This window comes from Orcinus orca, chromosome 6, assembly GCF_937001465.1.
Source record: "Orcinus orca chromosome 6, mOrcOrc1.1, whole genome shotgun sequence".
NCBI classification, from domain to species: domain Eukaryota; kingdom Metazoa; phylum Chordata; class Mammalia; order Artiodactyla; family Delphinidae; genus Orcinus; species Orcinus orca.
In genome coordinates this window covers 39,253,198-39,267,185 of record NC_064564.1, presented here as the reverse complement: position 1 = coordinate 39,267,185, position 13,988 = coordinate 39,253,198, and the positions used below count along the sequence as shown (strand labels likewise).

The 13,988-nt window shown below is 40.8% G+C and overlaps 1 protein-coding gene across 4 annotated transcripts in view; it reads right to left on the bottom strand.

The window, feature by feature from the left end:
- The window catches only part of FRMD3 (FERM domain containing 3), a 315,701-nt gene that overhangs the window by 127,763 nt on the left and 173,950 nt on the right, over nucleotides 1-13,988 (bottom strand). For all 4 annotated transcript variants that reach the window (XM_004285376.4, XM_004285377.3, XM_033415860.2 and 1 more), the window contains exon 3: nucleotides 6,254-6,296. In XM_004285376.4, the coding sequence (XP_004285424.1) occupies nucleotides 6,254-6,296 (43 nt within the window). The remainder of the gene's footprint in view (nucleotides 1-6,253; nucleotides 6,297-13,988) is intronic.

Here is a 13,988-nt window from a genome sequence, read left to right as displayed (position 1 = left end):
TGAAGAAATGGCAGCACGGTGTGTTCAAGCAGAGGGTGAACCTCTAGATACTGTACCGAGTTTCCCTGAGGCTGAAGCATGGCACGGAAGAGGCTAAGCAGTTTCTACCTGTCCCAGTGGCGAATACAGAAGGGCTGAGATGCAACCAGTGAAAGAGACATGGATGGAGTAGGGACCACAAGAGGGCAGAGTTTATAGCCTTGAAGGTCAAGACCATGGCAGGAGCCACAGGTCGTAGCAGCACATGCCAACACACAAAGGCCAAGTGGGACCAATTACATCCAGAGAGGACGCAGTAGGGAAAGATGCCAGCAACCAGTGGCCAAATCACATGAGACACACGAGTCCTTCAGGATTCAGGATTGTGCATGAGAGAGATGTCACCCTCGTGGCCATGGTGGATGGTAAGTAAGCTTCCCCTACCTCATGATGCCATTTTGGAGAAGGAGGAAAAGAAATACTCCAACATAGGGTATGCACTTTCAAGTGAGTATGTTTAAATTATGAATTCACTGAGTAATTTGCTGAAAGAGATCAAATACTAAACAGGCAGATGCTGAATTACCCTGAAGTGGCAAGATTAACTTTTCACCCCCAGAGGAGATAGGGGCTCACAGCAAGTGGAATTCAGTCATGGGGAAATAATGTTAGATTTCCATACCTCTGAATCATAGTGTATAACTTTTTAAAACCTTTATATGCTAGTATAATTTGTGTGGTTATATAGATCCTATAGGACATGTAATTTTTGTCCTCTTGATGTGTGTCTCTGCATGTATACACATTGGGCTACAGTCCATGGTCATGGGGACAAGGCTAAAAGAGCTATAGGTTTGGGGCTTCCATGGTGGCGCAGTGGTTGAGAGTCTGCCTGCCGATGCGGGGGACACAGGTTCGTGCCCCGGTCTGGGAGGATCCCACATGCCGCGGAACGGCTGGGCCCGTGAGCCACGGCTGCTGAGCCTGCGCGTCCGGAGCCTGTGCTCCGCAATGGGAGAGGCCACAACAGTGAGAGGCCCGCATACCGCAAAAAAAAAAAAAAAAGCTATAGGTTTGAAGTGAGAAGAGTCAGTAGGTATTACATAGCAGCATTCCTGCACGGAAGGCTAGGACTCTGAAAACCAAACATTCAAAATATGCACTTCATCACTGCAGCTCTATTTACAATAGCCAGGACATGGATGCAACCTAAGTGCCCATCAACAGATGAATGGATAAAGATGTGGCACACGTATACAAGGGAATATTACTCAGCCATAAAAAGAAACGAAATTGAGTTATTTGTAGTGAGGTGGATGGACCCAGAATCTGTCATACAGAGGGAAGTAAGTCAGAAAGAGAAAAACAAATACCATATGCTAACACATATATATGGAATCTAAAAAAAAAAAAAAAAAGGTTCTGAAGAACCTAGGGGCAGGACAGGAATAAAGATGCAGACATAGAGAATGGACTTGAGGACACAGGGACAGGGACGGGTAAGCTGGGATGAAGTGAGAGAGTGGCATGGACATATATACACTACCAAATGTAAAATAGATAGCTAGTGGGAAGCAGCAGCATAGCACAGGGAGATCAGCTCAGATCAGTGCTTTGTGACCACCTAGAGGGGTGCGGTAGGGAGGGTGGGAGGGAGATGAAAGAGGGAGGAGATATGGGGATATAAGTATATATATAGCTGATTCACCTTGTTATAAAGCAGAAACTAACACACCATTGTAAAGCAATTATACTCCAAAAAAGATGTTAAAAAAATATATGCATTTCATTTGACACTTTGTTTGCAGGCAGTCTATTACCTGAGTACTTTTGAAAGAAAAACAAATGACCAGCTCAGTCCACATTTGTACTTAGGGATATACAGTGATGGAACACGGAAATGAGAAAGATATTCCCTCAATGTTTCCCAAGTAAATTATGTAGCCTATCTGCATTTTTACCCAGTAGACAAGGAATTATTAAAAGTTGACTTTAAAGTTTCAGTTCTGGGCAGGATGGACTACTTGCACCCCACCCTGTCTCTCGCCTTGAATGCGCCTATAAAACCTGGACAGGGCTTCCCTGGTGGCGCAGTGGTTGAGAGTCCGCCTGTCGATGCAGGGGACGCGGGTTCGTGCCCCGGTCTGGGAGGATCCCGCCTGCCGTGGAGCGGCTGGGCCCGTGAGCCATGGCCGCTGAGCCTGCACGTCCGGAGCCTGTGCTCCGCAACGGGAGGGGCCACAATGGTGAGAGGCCCGTGTACTGGAAAAAAAAAAAAAAAAAAACCTGGACAGAATATGTGCAGCAGCCATTTAAGGTCTCTGAAAAGTAAACAGTAGCAGGCAGATTGGGAACAAAGACAAGCATTCAAAGAATCAGTGAACCAGTGTTGAGTTCACCACATTTTCCCCTTTGTGTCCCCTGGACAGAACTCAGAGATACCTGGGCATCAGCACAGACTTAGAAGCTCCTAGTTAAGGCCTGAAGAGCAAGAAAAGGGGTTCTGGCAGCAACAGCAATGGCAGCAAGTAGGCGGAAGATTTCCTTTCTGGAAGATTTTAAACCTAGTATCTTAAATAACTGTAAAACTACTTATGTTATGTATTTCTTATTGGGTGAGTTTTGGTGATTTGTGGTTTCTTTGGAATTGGTCCATTTCATCTAAGCTGTCGAACTTCATACCTAGAGTTGTTCTTTGGGGTCTGTAGTGACAGATCCTCTTTTGATCCTGATATTGGTAGTTTGTGTCTTCTGTCTTTTTCTTCATCAGTCTTGCTAGAGGTTTATCAACTTTTCTTGGCCTTTTCAAAGACCAACTATTCTCATTAATTTTCTGCATCATGTATTGAAACATAAGAACTTGGATGAATCTCAGAGTTATTAATGCTGAGTGAAAGGAACCAGTTTCAAAAGATTACAAGCTGTATGGCTCAATTTATATGACACTCTCAAAAGATACAAACTATATTGACAGAGAACAGGTCAGTGGTTGTTAGTTGTTAGGGGAGGTGGGTGTGACGACACAGGGTCAGCACAAGACAGGTGTTTAGAGTGATGTGTTCTGTATCCTGACCGTGGAGGACACAAATCTATCTGTGTGCTAAAAATTCATAGCGCTGTAGAACAAAATAAAGGCAATTTTACCATATGTTCATTTAAAAAATAAAATTGAAAGTAACTCCTAAGGTCAGAGGAGAAATAAGACTGGTTTAAGAAGTTTCTCAGTTTTAAAACTGATAGTTAATAACTGCCCAGTTAATTAGTTTTTCAATTACATATTTCTCTTCCTTAATAAACATGAGGTCATCATAAAAACAAGTTTGATATACCTATCTTCAACAAGATTTGGGGGAAACAAGGTCTCTCATGTAACATTAGTAAATGTTACAGTAAATTACTGTAAATTACTGTAAGATCTTTGGATGGGTATTTATCTCCAAGGAAATATAAAATGTGTATACTTTTTGATCCAACAACTCAACTTCTAGGAATTTCTAGGACAGATGTACAAGATCAAGAATATACATATAAGCATGTCTATGACAGCATAATTTGTACTAGGAAGAGACTATAAACAATGTGGATGGCCATTAATAAGTAAATTACATAGATGCATACAATTAACTACCAGAAAACCATTTTAAAAATGAGGCTAATCATCAATCACTGATTTCAGAAAAAAGTCTCTAAAATTATTAAGAAAAATAACAAGGTGAAGAATAATATATAGCGACTGATCTCATTTTTGTTTAGGAAAGGCCTTATATATGTTGGGGGAGCTTATACATACATAAAAATTCCCAGAAGGATCTATAAAATACTGTTAACAATAGTTCTCTCTTTGGAGTAAGCATGGAGCTATAAGCAGGAGGAGAAAGGAAACAGTTTAAACTTTTCTGAACTGCTAGAAAAACCACAAACATGATACTATTAAAAAACTATTTTCAAAAATGTTAGTAAGACATAATAATGGCTTTGTACAAAGTTTATTAACCAGGATAGCTGGCCTTCTGCCAACCCTGGGAACGTCCATAGTCAGAGGGATCTTAATGGGGTCAGGGCAAAGGACCTGAAAGTTGGTCATCGCTGGTGAGTGAGATGGGAATGGAGCAAACTCTTCCTCCAAGGAATTACGGTCTCACTGCCTACTCAAAGGTAGTCAGAATATAACAGCATACCCACAACCAAAGAGGAAGCTGCCTGGGGTTCTGCAACCAGATCCTGTTGATAAACTCATGGATGAGTCCCAAGGGTTGGACCCAGTTTTTCTGTGTTAACAGTCTGTAAGCCCTAGCTTAAATTTTTTCTAATTTACATTATAGTGAATATTTCCAGGACATATGCACAAGAACACAAGAAATTCTTGATACTAAAAGACATCAAGAACAACAACAAAACGAGGTTTGTGATCTTGAGAAAAATTACATAATTGTTTGATCACTAATGTTCTTAACAATACAACAGAGGACTAGGTGACAGGTAGGACCCTTGCTGGTTCCTAGAATCAGTGAGTCACCGTGTCTGGTTTAGAAATTGAATTTTACACAATTCTTTTTTCCAGATTCAGATTCTATTTGTCATTAGATTGAAACTGGCCAATAGTCATACATCAATTTTGAAACCACATTTCCCCAAACATTATATATCTTGAGTTGGTTGTTCAGATTTAGTATGTGTAGACACAAAGCTCTTAAGCAGAAACTTCTTCACAAATATAAAATTTTCTCTTCTATTAAGTGTTGAAATACATCCTACTTTAGAGACAAGTTATATTTCAAAAATGTGTGCCCTAAGGAAAATATTTCATGACATTTAAGAACAAAAGTCAAAGAACTATTTACTATAAATAAGTGTACTGGAAAAGTATCTAAATATTTTAAAATATATTAACAAAAATATCAAAACTTTGTAGTTAAGAGATAAAAGCCAGGCATGAGCTATTTTTTTTCGCAGACAAGTTAGTTCATTCTCACTATCCTGCATATCATTCTATACAAAGCTTCCTGATAATTCTGTTCTGCTACTTCTTCTGGGATGTCTGTCCCAACTCTATTCCAGCTTCACCCCAAGAGCCTGACCTCTCTGAACTTTGCATGTGCACTGCTGCCCCTGTTTGCATCTCACACATCTTTCCTGCCCTCTCTCTGCAGCACCCATCGCCCACAGCAGCCCTGGGTGTTAGCCTGAACAACCTGGCTGGCTGTGTGTCCTGAACTGGCCAGTTTGCTCTTGAGAGATGGGAGAGAGACGGGTGAAGATGGGAAGGGACAGACAGCGAGAGAGGTATGAGGGAGGACAGAGAGAAAAAAAGGGAGAGGGAGGGAGGGAAAAAGAAGAGAGTTAAGGAAGAGGTATGTTGGTTACTAGTTTGCCATCCATGTTCAGTTTCTTCCTTCTCCCACTTAAAAACCTTGCCCCAAATAATTTCTTCATATTTGAAAAAGAAAAGAATCCCTTGAATGATGACAAGTGACATAATATGCGCTAACCTGATCTCTGATGAGAAACTGATTTATCGCCTATATTTCAGAGCCCTGGGAACGGTGACATGAAGGGATAAATGGATTTCAGGGCAGGCAGTGAATTTCTGAGGTGCATTTCAGAAGCTCTCCTCTAAACCATAAATAAAAACAGGTTGACTACACCCTGGCACGGGTGACTAGGACAAAACGTCATGCCTCCCAGGACCATCAGTCAACACCCTCCTCACAATGCCCCAGGTGCATGACCAGATATTCTATATTCTAGAGAGATGTTTCCTAGCCGACTCTTCCAAGAGCTCATCGGGGGGAAAAAAGGCAGTTCAGAACACCAGAGCTTGAAAGCTATTACCCAGAAAAATATATTGGGGAGGTTGAGGGGTGGAAAAGAATACTACAATCTTCAGTAAAGTTAGCAGCAAGATCATAGTTTCAAAATACACCTGCCTCCCTCATTGCCCCCCCAAGACTGACCTCCCACCCTGAACCATTTACTAGCAATCCCAACAATCAAAGGGAACCAGGCACCAATACCCCTGTTCGAATATGAAATATGAGGGTAAGATGGTGGGGTGGGTGAGAGACATAGGCAGCTATAGGAATAGTGACTGCAGGGAGGACCGAGGCCAACAAATAAGAGAGAAGTTACACAGCTCTCCCTGGGAGGCAGAAGCCCCCAACCCCCAGATCTTCAACTCCATCCATTTCCTCCCTGGCAGGAGAAACTTTGTAAAGAAGTAGAGTCTATCTCTGGACATTTCATAGCAAAAGTGAACGCACAGATTGACACTTACATTTCATTTGCTTGGAGATGGACTTGTTAGGTTCGAGCCAGTGCTGGGGAGAAAAAAAGAGAGAGATTGTGGGTCAAACGGCTGGACCATGTGATGCATACTTAATAACTAAAACGAATTTAATAAAGATATTCTTTTCCCAAAGTACAGCCTCCGTTCCCCATAGATATTCCTCAGGGTTCCACCCTCTAAAGATCAACATGAACAATAGGCAATAATAATACCACAGGCAAGGGTATAAATTACAGAGAATTAATACTTTCTAAGTAGTATTTGAGTCATACAGTTGCTAGGAGAGAAGGACAAGGGAGAAAACATGCACTTAAATTGGATATTCCAGTGGCTCTAGTTGGCTCCTAGGTGATTCTTTGAGCTCCACTGCTCTGGGCAAACCACAGATGGCTAAAGACTTTGACATCCGTGACCTCTACGAGTCACAGTCCAGCAGCATCCTTTCAGGTTAACAGTGGGCCAAGCCAGCATTAGCTCTGTCACACACAGAGGCAATTCTTCCTTCACAGTAGGGAGGAACATATTATTTTAAATATCTTATTTCAGAGGCCTGAGGTCATCAAGAAGCAAAATCAGCTCCAACACAAAACAAAGAAGCCCAAAGTCCTGAATAGCTCAGAATCGTGTTACTGACAGGTATCTGAAGCAGACACAATGCTGGCCCCAGCGCCTAGCTCTCTCCACACCATGAGTAAAGGTCGCTTTGACATGCCGAGATGAGGGCAGCCTCTGATATCACTAACCATGATGCCCCTGAAGCTGCTTAAGGAATGTCAGGAAGCATCACTTTATACACCAGAAGTTTATAAAGATGATAAGAGGGGTGCCAATGGGTATCCATCCAGATGTCAGGGACCCCTCACTTATGGGGCACCCACTCCCTGCTGATTACTGGAGACGAAAGAAGAGGAGGAAACTTACCATCAGTTGAGCACTTACACCTCACTCTATCTCATTTGTGGCATCCAGTAAGCCTCAAGGTTCTGTATTATCCCTATTGTTTGATGTAAATGCGTAGCCATAAAGTTTAACAGGAGCTAGCACTGTTGAGCGCTCAGTGAGTGCCATACTTTCCAAGAGTTTCCATGAGCTATCACTACCACCCTGTTTACAGATGAGAAATCTTGGGCTCAGGATGTTAAAGAACTTCCCAAGGAAATGGCAAAGGGAAGAAATGGTGAAGCTAGCGCTCAGTGGGATTCCAGAGCACAGGCCCTTAACCTCAGGCACGTGGTCTCCCAACAGATCGGTTCACTCTAAAATGTATTATTCTCCTTGCTGAACACTCCCTACCTCCCCAGGAGCTGGAGAATTGAGTGTTCCAATCAGTAGTCTCCAATCTTGGGTTTCAGATCTTTGTAAGTCTTTAAACAAGAATGGGGGTCTTTTAGCTATTTAAAATAAATCTCTTTTAAATGAAGAATCTGCCAGAAAACCATGCATTTACCCTTGACACGTTGCACAAGCAAACTAATATAGCAAATTTCTTTGCTTCTGGCCAAAATTATACCAACTCATGTTGGGAACCCTGATTATCTCCTTTTTCCCCTGATTTTTTTACTGTGGTAAAATATACATAAAATTCACCATTCTAACCATTTTTAAGTGTATAGTTCAGTGATATTAAATACATTCATAACGGTGTGCTACCAACACCACCATCCATCTCCAGAACTCTTTTCATCTTGTAATATTTAAACTCTATACCTATTAAACAATAACTCCCATTCCCCCCATCCTCTTGGCCCTTGGTACCATTGTACTTTTGGTTATCTCCTTCTAATCAGAAATTATGCTTGGACTTTACACAGTTAAAATTGAACAGTGAGAAAGGCATATTGATTATACCACTTACTAGGTATATAACCTTGGGCAGAATGTTTAATTTCTGTCTCAATTTCACAACTATAAAGTGGGAATAGTAATAGTACCTACCTTGTAAGGTTGTTGTGACGATTTTAAAAGTTAATAAAAAGTTAATAAACGTAAGGTTGCTTAAACAGTGCCTGGCATGTGAAAAATACTCAACGAATGCTTGTTTGCTGTTGCTGTTGTTGTTACTTAGTAAGTACAGTTTAATTGGTAGACCACGTCTTTCAATATATGGGACACATGGAAGAGAATAATAAGACGGGCCTCTGGTGATTAAATTACTTTTCTAGAAATAAATAAATAGGATAATTTAGAACTAAGGCATGAAAACAAATAACAGAAGCCTGAGATCAATAACTATTGCTACTGTTTCACAAAGGAGGATCACCAGTCATTTTGCTAATAAAGTCTGAAATATAAATAAGTTTTCCAAATTCTCCTTGCTTGGCATTCTTTAAATTCCTTAGCCCTTCTCTGCCTAACTTCGGCCTACCTCCCCACCTTCTCACTGCCTCCGGGAATGACAGGTAAGTTTCATTTTGTGTGCCCACACTAGTTAGTTGGTGGTAATCTCCCAGAGCTGTGAGGAAAACTCCAAGACTGTGTGAAGGCTTAGGGACAATGAGTGCGGTGATGGATTGGTTACGTCTGCTGTGCCATGATGGATTGAGTATGTCTCCCACCGAGGGGGAGGAAACATTTAAGACATGCCGCAAGGTATTTGCCATCTGTGCCCTACATAAATTATTTACTTTAAATGAACTGGTCTTCGCATTGTCCTACAAAATACGCCCTGCAGTTTCTGATCGGCTCCAACCTTCCTCTTCCTCTCAGCCTATTCATATTCTGCCCTTGCCTCTCAATTACCTTTGCCTACAATATAATCACTCACTATATACATTCCCAAGACAGCTATTCTTCCCCAATGGGATAGTCATAGGGTATAGAGTCCTAAGAAAAATAAGCCAGCAGTAATCATGTTTCAAGGGATTACAGAAAATCATTTCTTCAAAGAGCTCAATTTATTAGTATGTACTAAAATTTAAAAACCTGACTGGCCTATGGCCTAGCAATTCCTTTATTCTCTAATTTGGCCATGTGAACAAAGAGGAAAAAACCAGAATTTTCACTGCAATATTATATAAAATTAAAAAATATTAGAAATAACATTAATGGCCATAATCAGGAAGATGGGTAAATAAAATGGGTAAATAAATTCTGGGTAATTCTGCAGCAGTGTTTTATAGGAGGTAAATCTTTATATGTAACATGGTTGAATCCCTAAGGCACAGTTTGGGATGAAAAAAGTGAACTGCAAAATTAATAACTGTGGCCAGAGTTAGTTCCCAAATTGTGCACTGAAGCATCCCAGGGAAGTGCAGCCATACTAGACATCTGCTGGACACCGTGCAACCTATGAGCTCAAGGAGGTCCACAGTTCCAATATTAGAACATATTGTAATCCTTTTGATGCCATTCATTTTGCAAAGTTGGGTTTCCAGAGGTTGCTGTGATTGAAAACGAGTACCGTGCAAAAATAGGTGTGGAACAGGCAATGAGTGTGGTAGCATCTGATCTGATCCCAGGATTTGAGAGCCATGGAGTGTCCAATAAGCACATACTGCCTGTGAGTAAGTAATTATGGTTAAGAATAAACTGAAAATACTCTTTTCATGTGTGTAATGTTTTAAATGTCTACTAAGGCCATAATGGCTATGTTAGGACATAAATACTAAGTTGTTTGGATCTAACTCTTATTTAGATGGAACTGTTAAATATCCTTTTGACCTAGGGCACCATGAAATAATTACTAAGATACTGAAAGAGCCATAAACCAAGAAAGTTTGAGAACCTCTGAACTATGGTATCATACAATTAATGTGTCTTCTCTTTTTTTTAATAGCATCTTATTGTTTTATTTATTTTTTTAAAATTAATTAATTAATTTTGGCTGTGCCGGGTCTTAGTTGCGGCATGCGGGATCTTTAGTTGCAGCATGCGGACTTCATAGTTGTGGCATGTGGGCTTCTTAGTTGCAGCATGCAGACTCTGAGTTGCAGCCTGCATGCGGGATCTAGTTCCCTGACCAGGGATGGAACCTGGGCCCTCTGCATTGGCAGCACAGTGACTTACCCACCGGACCACCAGGGAAGTCCCTTAATGTGTTTTCTTTTAAAAAGTAGAAAGTACAAAACACTACCATATATTTTCAAAGAATACATAACAAGCATCTAAATGTATTTTCAAACATCTAAAATGCTACTAAATTGATCCAGTGAGGTGGGTAACGGGGAGAGAACAGGAATTTAGTGGTGTTGGTCAAAGAAAACCATGACTTCCATTTTATCTGTGATATTTTAACTTAAATTTTCACATGTATTCATGCATTACATAAATATTTAAAAATCAATTGAAAAGAAAAACCTAAGCTCTATCCAGAGAATAAAGCGGATTTCATGTAATTTAGACTCAAGAGGAAGAATTTCATATATAACAGGCAGATGCCAAAGGCAGCCACGCACCCAGGGTTGACAGTGCCATCTGACTCGGGAGCCAGCCAGCCCTGGACTCAGATGCCAGCTCTGCCACTTACTAGTGAGTGGTGTGACCTCCATCAAGTTCCTCTGTTTCCTCACAGCATCATCGTGAGGTTTAAATGGGTTAATTCATTTAGAAGCCCTTAGAACAGAGCTTGGATCGTAGTGAAGGCTCAATAAACACCAGCTGCTCCCATCTTCCTCCCGTTCACTGAGACTCCTAAGTTGGTGCCAGGGTGGTGAGCCCACATTTGTCACTCTCTTCCTCTCTCCCTCCCCACCCCACCTGCCTTCTGCTCTACATGAACATACAATTCTCCTTCCTTCTTTCATTCTTCCTTTTAGAGTTAAGAGTTGGGCAATGAAGTTGAGTCTGGACTACACCAACAACTCCTGCTGAGACTGTCTGTACAGATGGATTACACGCTCGTGAGAAAATAACAACCATGGTGTGGTGTGCTTGGTAATTAGATATAAGGCTTAGAACATCTATCACATTGCTATTTTCCCCTTCAATTGCTACTTGGAATATATGATATCTTTTTAAGTCTGTTTCCTTGCTGAAAACTGATATTCCCAGAGAGAGGAAGAAAGGAAAACCTGCCAACCAAATATCTGAATTTGAGGCTGAAACTTTCCTTTCCTCAACTCTTATTTAGCATAAAAATTGCAAAGACTAAGGAAGCTAATACCCAATCATTGATTCTACTTATGGAGCTTCGGGAGAAAGATGAACCAGAGGATGCATCCTTAGCATGATTTGAAAGTATCAGGAAGGTATCTGCAGGAGGGTGTGTGAAGGCTCAGCCCAGATCTCCTTTCCCTTTTGTCTGACTTTTTTTTTAGAAGGCTGCTCTCAGGTTACTGGAATCCATTTCGAGGTAGAGAATGAACCTTGCCACCTACCCCCACCCCAATCCCACAGGAAGTCAGCTCTTAACTAATAACTGACAGATGTGGGAGGATAAATACCTCTGCTCCCTTAGCTGGGACATCTCTAAGGCATGACCTATACGCTTCCTGAGCTCCTCTGTGGGACTGGGCCTAAGTTACTTTCTGCTTGACTCTGCCCAACTTCGCACACTTGCACACCCTCCTTCTCTTCCATGTCCAATCCCCCACTCTCCTAAAATCTTCTCTTGGGAGCATTTCCTAATAAAACTGGAATTTTTATCTCAGGTTCTGCTTTCTAGGAACTGAACCTAAGACAGCCTCCCTAACTCTCCACCAAAAACTGCCCTCCATGGTATTTAAAATTCTTCTATTCAACATTTATTCCTTTCACCTTAGGCTTGAGCCCTGGTAACTTGCACATTCCCTGTAAGGGGTCCCAATTTAGTACTGTTTTCAGTATTGACCACCTAGCCTGACTACAATTCAAGTCATTTCTTAGAACAAATATATTTTGATTGACAGTAGCTTGAAGAAAAAGAGGAAGAGTAGAAGATAGCTACACAAAAGAGGTGAAAAGTTGACAGGTGCCTAAATCCTCTAGGCCCTGATTTCCTTCTCTGTGATCTTGTGGGTTGGGGTTAGCAGATTCCAAAGCCCCTAAGATTTCTTTAGCTCTCACATTCCACATACTATGAAGTGAAGGATGAGAACATTGCCGACAAATGTTTCTTTCTTTTTAATTTTGCTGCTGCATTTAGCCCTAAGAGATCATTTTTCTCTACCCCATCATAGAAATGATGCACTTCTTTCATACTTTCTAATTTTGGCTTGTCTGGGGAAAAAGAGTGTGGGTGTGAGTTAGTGATTTATGACTAAGTAGATTGATTTTCTATTTGGTAGCTGCTGAGATTAAAAAAAAAAAAAAAAAAGCTCCCCAAAGTAAACAATATAACAGTTATCCTCAATGCTGGGCTTCTGTTGAAATTGATCCAGCCTATGATTACAGAATAAATTACACACCCCTCTGTTATCTTCCTCAAAACCCGTGGTTCCCTACACCAAAGTAATCGGTAGACTAAAGAAATGTGTTAAATAGCCAATGGGGCTTTAAACAAGAATGAATGTACTTTCCCAAACAGGAGATTGTGTTTCCCCTCAATAGTAACCAGATCCAAAATCTGACCAATTCCCATCAGAGCCCTGAAAAGATGGCCTGATTCTCACATCTCACCTGGACAAAGCCCCAAAGTAACTCAGTCCCTGCATTAGCTAGCCAATTTATGCCATTTCTAGGCCCTTCAGCCTTTGCTGGGGAAAAAACAACGCCATCGAAATGAATGCAGCCTTGACAGTGTTCTGGATAATAAAGTTAGCCTAGGCCCTAGTTATTTCACTCCCAGGAACAATGGTTTCCACTCCAGTTTCAATAAAATCTACGGCAACAAAAATATCTGCAGATCAGGTATACTCAAAGTTATTGTCCGTTCGTAAGTCAATCTACGTAAGAAAACCTCCATGGCTTTGTTACGGTGTTTTTTACTCCTTCTGCCGTAACTGCTTTTGCTTTCTAGGTTCTTAAGGATGAGCAAAATAGAAGTAACTGCGAGGAGAAGAAACACTGCAGGGAACAGGAAAGCATAAGCACCTTTTTTTTCCATAAAGGACCAGATTGTAATTATTTTAAGCTTTGTGATCCATATGGTCTCTGTCAGGACTACTCAGCTCTGCCATTGGAACATAAAAGCAGCCACAAACACAGAAATGAATAGAAGTAGCTGTGTTCCAAAAAAACTTTATTTAGAAAAACAGATGAGGGCCATCCTGACCCTTGTGTGCCAACCTTTGCTCTACATCCAAGAAATCCATAATGCACACTTAAAGAAAAAGCTAGTAGTGGTCTGAAATACAATAGAGTTTGTAAAAAGTATTTGTTGCTGTGCATCTTAAAGTACAGTAAAATACCAAATGCAATCATAAGGGAAATTACGGGATTCCTTCATGCTTGTTACAATGGAATTTACCACTGTATAACATTTGCTGTCATGTCATATAAATTTAACGACACTACCAGCCAAATTTTTCTAAAGTCTAAGTTTTCCTACTCGCCAGACCCATGGATCTTTTCAAACTGTTTAAAGCATGGAATAGTAAAAAGATAAGTTATATATGTTGATAATATGGAGTAATGCATTTAAACAACCACCTATGGCGTAGATACTTTTAGTATCCCCATTTTACAGATAAAGAAATTGAGGCACAGGTTAAGGTCAAAGTCATACAAACAGCAAATGGCAGGGATAGGATTTGACCCCATCTTCCTGGTGTCAGTGTTCTTAGCACTTGAGCAGTAATGTCCTCTGATCTTCCCTCTTCTTGATATTTGAAACTGCAGCTCATTCCTTTTCATTAATTCTGTAACT